The 10,000-nt window shown below is 42.6% G+C and overlaps 1 protein-coding gene across 1 annotated transcript in view; it reads right to left on the bottom strand.

Annotated features, from left to right (window-relative positions):
- The window catches only part of kiaa0825 (KIAA0825 ortholog), a gene marked incomplete at its 5' end in the record, with an annotated part of 179,113 nt that overhangs the window by 123,681 nt on the left and 45,432 nt on the right, over positions 1 to 10,000 (bottom strand). Inside the window, one exon of the mRNA XM_080433477.1 lies at positions 2,774 to 2,941. Coding sequence (XP_080289603.1) covers positions 2,774 to 2,941 — 168 coding nt within the window. The remainder of the gene's footprint in view (positions 1 to 2,773; positions 2,942 to 10,000) is intronic.

Raw genomic sequence — 10,000 nt, 5'->3', positions numbered from 1 at the left:
CTCATGAATCATGGCCGATATTATGTGTTTAACCCATTCAAACCTTGAGGCCGATTCTACAAATGTCTTCTGAATCCTAACAGTTTTCTGATAAACGTATGTTGCTTTAATATCAGTGGTGCTCAAATATTTTCGTGTCAAGGACCCCCAAAATGATAGGTATTTGGCTGCGGACCCCTATCTCAAAATATTTTTGTTCCAGGGAACCCCTGAAGCAAAGATTTGAAAGTAAAAAATTTAAACTTTTAAAATATATATCAATATATTGTTATATCAGTATATTGAAAGATTTGTCACAAATGTTCATGTTTTTTCAAAAATAGCAGATCTACAAGGTCATAGCGTGGAACGAAGTGACGCGCCAATAGTATATCTGCTATTTTTGAACAGCCCAAAAAAAAATCTAAAATGACACAGATGCTTTCCCGGTTTAATTGGTTTAAAAGCCCACAAATGAGCGCCGGGCGCTTGAACATAAAAGCCTGCGTTGTGCTGCAGATGTCTCGCGGGGTTCGCTCACGCCCGCCGCATCATAGAGCAGCCTATCTGTCCCCGACATTATACCGTTCTGTTGAGACACAGCGATCAGTGAATACACGCACAGCCTCAAGCTGTCTCAGAGGCAGCGGGGAGCCAGAGAGCCTGAGCTCTCTTTCTCTGGCTCTCTAGCCTGATGGCGCAAGTCTAAATTTGAGGGGCCTTGGATTTGATTTGAACCCCAGATAGTGTCAGGCTGTGTATGGGTTAATCCTTTGAGGGTTAGGCTGAGAGAGAGAGGCGGAGAGAGAGAGAGAGAGAGAGGGAGGGAGAGAGGGAGTGGGGGGGGTGTGGTGGTGGCGGGTGCAGGGGTGGGGGGGGTATCGAAATTAAAAGGCGCAAACATCAAGGCCACAGTTCTCTAATCAGGAGGCGAGGAAGCGAAGACCCCAGGCGAGGCAATTTAGCCGAACAAGACTGCCGCCACGCAACGAGCGATGGGTGCTGTGGTGGGGGTTTGGGGGTGTTTGGGGGGGGGGGGGTGTTGGTGGGGTGGATAAGCAAGTGAACGCGTCACTCTTTGACCTTTAAGCCCCATCTGATGAATTTCTGGTAATTAAGCCGTTTGATTGCCTGGAATTAATGATTTGGATAACTGGCCTTTAAAGGCTGTTTACCTCTCTGTAAATTGAGCCTTTTCTGCAAGTCGTGTTTTTTCTTTTTTTCTTTTTTTTGTAAATGTAACCTTTATGGAAATTACTCCACGCACCAAGGAGCTTTTCATTTAAACTCCTCGTCGATGAGCAGGCGGTTCAAAGGGGAGAGAGGGGGGGACGGGGGGACGGAGGCTACAAAAGACTTATATATATAACTACCCAGAGATAATTCCATGGTTAAAATAACACACAGCCTCATCCCCACAACTTCTGTCGAGGGAACTTTGTTCTCTGTAGTCTGCAGAGCTAGCCTTCTGGAAGCAATGCTGCTCTGCCACCAAAACGTGGAATATGCTCTGACACATCACCATCCATTAAAGGATGTGTGTAACACTGGTTTCTTTCTAAATTGGCCTGAAAAAACGAATACCAAAACGCTCGCTTCATCCGGCAAATTCGGCGGTAACCTCAAACCGTGAGGTTAAACGTAACCTCAGTAAAACAATGCCCAAACCTAACCTTATTCCTAAACGTAACCTCAGTAAAACTATGCCTAAACCTAACCTTATCCCTAAGCTTAACCTCAGTAAAACTATGCTTAAACCTAACCTTATTCCTAAACGTAACCTCAGTAAAAAACGATGCCAAAACCTAACCTTATTCCTAAACGTAACCTCAGTAAAACTATGCTTAAACCTAACCTAATTTCTAAACTTAACCTCAATAAAATGATGCCTAAACCTAACCTTATCCCTAAACTTAACCTCAGTAAAACTATGCCTAAACCTAACCTTATCCCTAAGCTTAACCTCAGTAAAACTATGCTTAAACCTAACCTTATTTCTAAACTTAACCTCAGTAAAACTATGCCTAACCCTAAACTTATTTGTAACCTTAGCCTCACTATCAAATAAAAAATACAAGAATACCGCTGGTTCCCAAAAGAAAATGCGGGCGAGTGTGTTTTGGGGCAAGCCTTCCGGTTTAAAAAAACATCTACCAGGAGACCACAAGGGGAGGTACATGTAATATTGTTGATGGCATGTATTTGTATTTTGTTCATGTTTTGACATATGTATTATTGTGTTAATTTTGATGAATTGAATAGATAAGGTAACTTTTTTGTGTTATCCTTTAATAGCTTTAATGTCTTACTGTACCACGCGCCGTTTACATTTCTGACTAATAAAGTGTTCAATCAATCAATCGTTTCAAATCGACAAATCTATTGTCCTGTAAGAGGTTTCTCCCCGCCCGGCGTCCTTCCGAGTCACACCGCACTCTATCCGAAGGCCACGCCCCTTGAACCTAAACACGCTCCCACTGCTGTCTTGAGTGACATTTCTCTTCTGGGCGATTTTCCTATGAATGGAAGTTTAGTTTAACTGTTTACTGTAACTGTACATATTTTTATTTCCGATTTTTACTCGTTTATATTTAAAGGACCCCAATGGAAACAAGCCATAGTGCTTTCTTGGGTTTAAAATCCTCTTAGCAGACCTTGTTTTGTAATTTTCGTGTTTGGGTGCAGGGGGGGCGCGGCCTTCGGATAGAGTGTGGTGTGATTCGGAAGCACGCTTCTCCCCAACAGCAACGCTGTGCAGTATCTTTAACTTGTCTGTTTTGGCGGTGGTTTATACCTTTGACGCAGGGCATCTCTCCGGCACAGTTGATGAACGCCATGTTGGTGGCCAGCTCTTCCACGCTGCTCTCAAACCCCAGCAGGGCGCCGGCCAGCTGGGTTAGCGCCCCCAGCTGGTGGGAGGTCAGGCTGAAGTTCCTGCCCTTCTTGGGGAGCTCCATTGGTGCTGGAAAGGAGGGTGAAAAACAAGAAGAGGGATTGAGAGATCGCCAACGAGGGCTTTCACACACGCTCACAATGTGCCGCAGAGGCGTTGTGAGCTTGTAGATCTGCTATTTGCTATTGTGCATTATCTGTTTTGATTATTGGTAGCTATACCGGGTCATTTCCTCAGTCATTTCTTTGTATATTGAAGCTCTTTGTCATATATCTGCCTTGTGCACTTTTTTTGTTTACCAAGCCTGAAAGGCAAAAACAAAAATGATTTTATTTGTATCTTCCAATTTGTTCGATGCTAAATCTATTGTCTCTGGTGTCGGAGACAATATATTTTAGTGTCGGGTGGAAACCTCATACTGTATGTAAGTCCAAAACAGTTACTTTTCAGGATTCAAATTCAAAAGTAGCAAAAAGTAGCACAAGTAAAAGTCCAGAGTTCAAAATTGACTTGAATAACAGTAAAAAAGTATTGGTATCAAAATGTACTTAAAGTACAATTTTTTTTGAAAATAGCAGATCTACAAGCTCACAATGCGTTGCATCGCGGCGCGTTGTGATCTTGTACATAGGCTATTTTCAAATATAGCCTAGGTATAAAATAGGGTTAAAGTGGTTAATGTATGTTTTATAATGTAATAATGTAAGTAGCAGATCTAAAAGCTCAAGCGTGTCGCTTTGCGCCGCATTTCGAGATTATAGATCTGCTTCTTTTGATGCTTTTGGGCTGGTAATTTACAAAAGAAAAAAAAAAAGTTAGAATATGGAGATGAGGTTTCTACCCCGACAGCAACGATATTCAAAACTTAGCTCCCTGAGAATTGGCACATGTAGGTCTCCCACAAAAAACTTTTTCTTTCCCAGCCCCCCCTCCCTCTCTCATAACCCGCCGATGACCCCCTCCGTAAATATGGATTTCCCATTCAGCGGGCTGCCAGAGCCACATCACCCGGGGATGTTCCGCATTAAGCCGCAGACGCGGCGTTGTACCAACCAGACACATGACGCCCCGCTTTAAATGAGCTGCTCCACTGGAACGGCTACTGGGAGCGGAAGAATTCAGTATTAGTTTATAGACTATGAAAGAACCCTGATGATTGAGAGTTGAGGGAGAAGGGAGGGAGAGAGAGAGAGAGAGAGAGAGAGAGAGAGAGAGAGAGAGAGAGAGAGAGAGAGAGAGAGAGAGAGAGAGAGAGTGTGTGTGGGGGGCTACTTCCAATAATTGTGACATTATTATTGCCTCTAGATCCTAATGTAATTTTGCTTGTATTGTTGAAACAAAATATGACAATAAGCAACACACAGTCCCTCTGGCCCGCATTCATGAGGTTCAAGTGTGTGTGTGTGTGTGTGTGTGTGTGTGTGTGTGTGTGTGTGTGTGTGTGTGTGTGTGTGTGTGTGCGTGCGTGCGTGTATGAATGTATGGGTTTATTAGCAGAGGGCTGGTTCCAACATATTTGCACATGTCAGTCTTACAGGGTGATTATACCAGTCTGCTCCCCTGACCTGCACCCGTCACCTTGGAATATTATAGTCTGGCCTCAAGATTGGCAAGTGTAAGTGCAAGTGTATACATGTATGCATGTGTGTGTGTGTGTGTGCGTATGCGTGCGTGTGCGCGCGCGTGTGTGTGCGTGTGTGTGCGTGTGTGTGCGTGTGTGTGCGTGTGTGTGTGTGTGTGTGTGTGTGTGTGTGTGTGTGTGTGTGTGTGCACATCGATGTTTGTGATCGCATGTCTAAAATAGTGTAGTTTGACTTTGAGTACAAATGTTGGTGTTTCAAGACTCTATCATTTAATCTTGAATCTTTACAGTTGATTTGTAATTTGTTTCAGTGTGCCACACAATACATAAAATAAGTGACCACAAAAATATACTTTCACAATGATATTACAAATTATTTCAATTAATGCAAGCGTACCATATGGCCAATGACCAATGAAGTGACAAAGTAAAGTGCATGTACAAACCACCGGTTTATACAACGGGTGGTGAAGCATTTAGGAGGTGGATTGCTTCAGGGTTATACGTGCTATTGTGGAAGTGAGATGATCTGGTCTTAATCCTAAAAGAGTCTTTTACCCTGAAGGGAGATACAGCTGAAAACAGGGGGTTGTTTTCCGGATCCTTCAAGATTTTAAAACCTTTCCGCTGATGGGTGCGGATGTGGTATAATTCAGAAATGGTGGGGAATTCACACTTCACAGCAGTGGTGGAAAAAATTCTCCCATGTTTTACTTAAGTAAAAGTATCAATACTGCACTGTAGAAATACTCTGCTTAATGTACAAAAGTATTGGTATCAACATGTATTTAAAGTACCGAAAGTAAAAAGTACTCCTTATGCAGAATGTCCCATTTCACACATTTTCAAATGTATAAAAGGTAGACTAATCTTTTGAAAATAGCAGAACTACAAGCTCACACTGTGTCACATCGGGACGCATTGTGAGCTTTTTGAGGCTATTTTCGTGGTTAATGTATGTTTTGCAATAATAATCAAAATCTGCTAGGTAACTAGTAACTAAAGTTTTTGTAATAATTGTAATTGTAGTGGAGTAAAAGTACAACATTGCCCTCTGAGATGTAATGGAGTAGAAGTAAAAGTACTGAAAATTGGAAATACTCCACTAAAGTAAAACAGACCTCAAAATTGTACTTGAGTAAATGTGCTTAGTTACTTTACACCACTGTAATTCAGAAATGGTTGGGAGTTCACAGACCGTTTTTTCTCTTCTTTTCTTTTTTATCCGTGCACACGACCCTGTCCAGCATTTCTCTCTGGTGGACAGTGGAATTGCCATATACCATACGCTTACTGTGAAGGTGAGCAAACTATTCTATTACAGCCTTGTAGAACTGTAACCAACAATAATAAACCCGTTGACACTCCCACGTTTACTGCCTGCTGCTTTTTTAGAAAGAATTGTCTGTTTTCTTCTTGGATGATGGAGAAGGAAAGGCCAGTTTTTATTTGTGTAGCACATTTCCACCTCAAGGCAATTCAATGTGCTTTGGCACAGAACATCAAACAGAGTAAACACATTATAAAATGACATCACGATACAATCAGTGGTGCAAAGTAACTAAGTATATTTACTGAAGTACCGTACTTAAGCACAATTTTGAGGTATTCTTACTTTACTGGAGTATTTCCAATTGTCTGTACTTTTTTACTGCTACTCCACTACATCTCAGAGGCAAATGTTGTACTCTACTACAATTATTTGACAACTTTAGTATAGTTACTTTGTAGATTTTGATTATTATTACAAAATATACATTAACCACTTCAGCCCTATATATATTTCGGCCATTTGAAAATAGCAGATCCACAAGCTCAGAATTTGTCGCATCGCGACGGATTTTGAGCTTGTAGATCGGCTATTTTCAAATGATTTTTACACATTTTATACATTTGAAAACTTGTGAAATGGGACATTCTGCATAATGAGTACTTTCTACTTTTGTAGAATAAGTACATTTTGATACTCTACTCTACTTCTACTCAAGTAAAAAAATATATATTTGTAACAAGAGTATTTCTACATTGTGGTACTGATACTTTTACTTGTGTAAAAAAAGAATAGTACTTTTTCCACCACTGGATACAATAAAACAAAATAAGTAAAAAATAACAAATACAATGACAGTGCAGAAGAGGAAATACATATAACTCATTGAAAAAGCAGTGGCAAACAGAAAGGTCTTTATAGCTGTGATTTGGATGAAATAAGAGTGGCAGCAGACCTGTAGTTTATACTGGGAGTTTGTTCCAGATAATGTGGTGCTTCTCCATGTTTAGTTTAGTTTTTTAGAATAATCTACCATCATCTTTTCCAAAACTGATAGAGATGGCAGTTGAGTTGAGTTATTTGGGGTTTTTAAGATAAAACTTCTTATCTAAAGTACTTTAAAAAAAATATTTGATGGGATATTATATTTCCTGCGAAGTCCTTCAAAAGACAGAAGCACATCAACTTCATACATTATCTGAGATCTTGGCAACACCCCTTGTCTGCCCATGATTTAAATCCCCTGTCATGACTCCTGGGTTTAACCTTCTGGTTACCCCACAGGGGGGAAAAACATGAGAGTTTAGTATCTGAACCAAAGCATTTCTGTGCTTTAAACCAAATTTCAATCGTGTTCTTAACAAAGGGGTTCTTTGTCTTACTTTTTAAATTCTTATGGGAGTCAGACATTTTTATTTTAGGGACAGAAAGCGGAAAGTTGTCCTAGCAGGTGTCCTCCTATTTCATGGCAGGTACCATATAGATCACTGGCTCTCAACGTGGCGATACGGAGACCCCCAGGGGTCCTTGAGGTGGTGCCAGGGGGTCCACAGCTATAAATGATTGATCGTTATATAGAAGCCAAATGGACCATTACGTGGCAGTAACTCAGAGAGTGTGCAAATGGAACCAAATGGACCCTTGCAGGTCCATTTGGTTCCATTTGTACACTCTCAGAGTTAAATGAACCATGAGGATTTTACAGTGTTGATTGGGGTCTCAGAGGTTTAAACATTACATGGGGGGTCCGTGGCCTAAAGCATATCAAATTGGGGGGCATATCAAATAAAAAAGGTTGGGTATTGCTGGTTGGGGGATGCTGAAAGAAGGAGTGGAGACAGAGAGATACAGCATCCTCCACCGACCTATTGGTGTGTGTGTGTGTGTGTGTGTGTGTGTGTGTGTGTGTGTGTGTGTGTGTGTGTGTGTGTGTGTGTGTGTGTGTGTGTGTGTGTGTGTGTGTGTGTGTGTGTACGCGCATGCGTGTGTTCAGTAATTAAGCTGTGTGGGCCAACAACTCGGCACCTCCCCAGTAATGGGGTCCAGTGGGAGAACCATGCCAGAGCGAATACCTCGTGCACGTGTGTGTGTGTGTGTGTGTGTGTGTGTGTGTGCACATGCATGCGTGACCTGACTGACATGCGCACCGTGTACACCGGACTCAGACAGCGCCTCACCCTGGCCGATCCCACATGTGGCCTGTCGTCCATGCCTCCACGCCGAGGTTCAAACTACAGCTGTCAACAATGCAGTGATGTAAAGTAGCTACAGTGTAAGTACATTTACTTACACAAAAGCATCAAAAGTAGCAGATCTGCAAGCTCGAAACGCAGTGCGAAGCGACGCATTTCGAGCTTGTAGAGCTGCTACTTTTGCTATTTTTGAATTTGAATCCTGAAAAGTAACAGTTTTGGACATACAAGGATTCCACCCGACAGAGACAAGACAGGGTTCAAAGTGGTCAACGGTGCTCAGGGTCATTACACAGTGGTATCACTTCATAATTTTATGTTTGGTTGCGCTCGGGTGTTGCGCTCTGAAAATAGCCGATCTACAAGCTCACGACCCTTCGCAGCTTGTAGATCGGCTATTTTCAGCATGCAGCCAAGTATAAAATCAGCCAATACGATGCCATCAAGGCACCGCCAACATACATTTTAGTCAACAAAAACTAGACTAAAACTAAAACATTTCAGACGTCTAAAATATGACTAAAGCTAAAAATGGAATTTTATTCAAACGACTGACAAAAACTAAATAAAAAATTTGCTGTGTCAAAATTGCAACACTGCTCTTTCTTTCTATTTTCTTCCATGCCCTCCACCCCCCACCCCCCCTTCCCCCCCTCCCCTCTCAGTATAAAGTCACATGGTCGGTATAGTAGCGCCTTCCATGACCTTGTGCTTCTTTAGCAATGTGCTCTCAGCCTCCTCTATAAAGCCATCTAAAGCATTGCAGGCTATAGTCAAGCCCCCAACGCCCCCCCCCCCCACACCTCTTCCTTCCAGTCACAGGTTATATGGGTATTTATAGCCCTCTTCCCTCAGCCAAATAGCCGTGTAGCCGTGGCGGGGTCCAGTACACAGCCATCCAAACCTCATTATACCTTTGTCACAACGACGGGGCCACAAATGGACGCCCTCGCAGCCCGGGCTGATGGAGAGGGGGTGTTTAAGAGCACCCAGGTGTGTCATATAGCTGCTATAGTACTATGGTCGTGTTCCATAGACTGTACGGCGAGGGGAATGGGGGGCGCCGCTAGCCCCCTTCACCCCCACCACCCCCCCCCACCACCCCCAGCCAGAGAAGGTTCAGCCAGAGGTCAAAGAGCCGTGAATCAGTCAGGGGAGAGAGAGAGAGAGAAAAAAAAAAAAACTGGTGCCAAAAAGTAAGGACGGCTTCATCCCCTCCATCCCCCGACGACCACCAATAATAAGAGTTATTTAGTCGTTATTTTTTGTAGGAATATTGTGCGCTTATGGTGTTATCTCTGTGAATCATAACAGAAATGTTGACAGTGGGGATGATATAACATTGGACTCTTTTTCCTGAATTGTATAAAAGGAGGGTTGGTGAGAAAGAAAGGAAGAAAACATTTCAATGGGCCTCATACAGCAAGCCATATACGAACACATTTCCTCTTATTTTTGTTCGTACAGTATGCACAATTTGCATTTTGCAATTTCTTTCATTAGCATCCACTGAATATTATTAACACTCAGCAGTGGTAAACGTAACAGTGGTAACATACTCAGCTACCCTTACAATGATGACAATAACACCAACAATGACATGCAACAACAGCAATAACAGCCAAAGACACAGATGACAAGATAAAATCCTAAACAATAACAACAACCAAAACTTCATCCACAACAACAACCAACGACGGCAATGACGACAACCTCAACATCCGATGATGCTGACACAACACGACGACAATCAAAGTCGACAACGTCTATGAAGACGGGCGGCAGTGGCTCAGGGGTAGAGTGGCCGGGTAGAGGGAACTGGAAACCGCAAGGCTCCCAGTTCGATCCCGGGCTGGGGGGCTCCCCCAGAGTTAGTGTCGAAGTGTCCTTGAGCAAGACGCTGAACCCCTAATTGCTCCCGATGAGCACGTTGGTGCCTTGCATGGTTTACTCCGCCATCGGTGTATGAATGTGTGTGTGAATGGATGAATGTAATGCACAATCTATGTAAAGCGCTTTGGATAAAAGCGCTATATAAATGCACCATTTACCAAGACAACAATAACAACAACGACCAGCTGAGA

Source organism: Gymnoscopelus braueri (genome assembly GCF_963280865.1).
Source record: "Gymnoscopelus braueri genome assembly, chromosome: 7".
Lineage (NCBI taxonomy): Eukaryota > Metazoa > Chordata > Actinopteri > Myctophiformes > Myctophidae > Gymnoscopelus > Gymnoscopelus braueri.
Note: the sequence above shows the minus strand (reverse complement) of the source record. Positions and strands in the feature narration are given on the sequence as shown.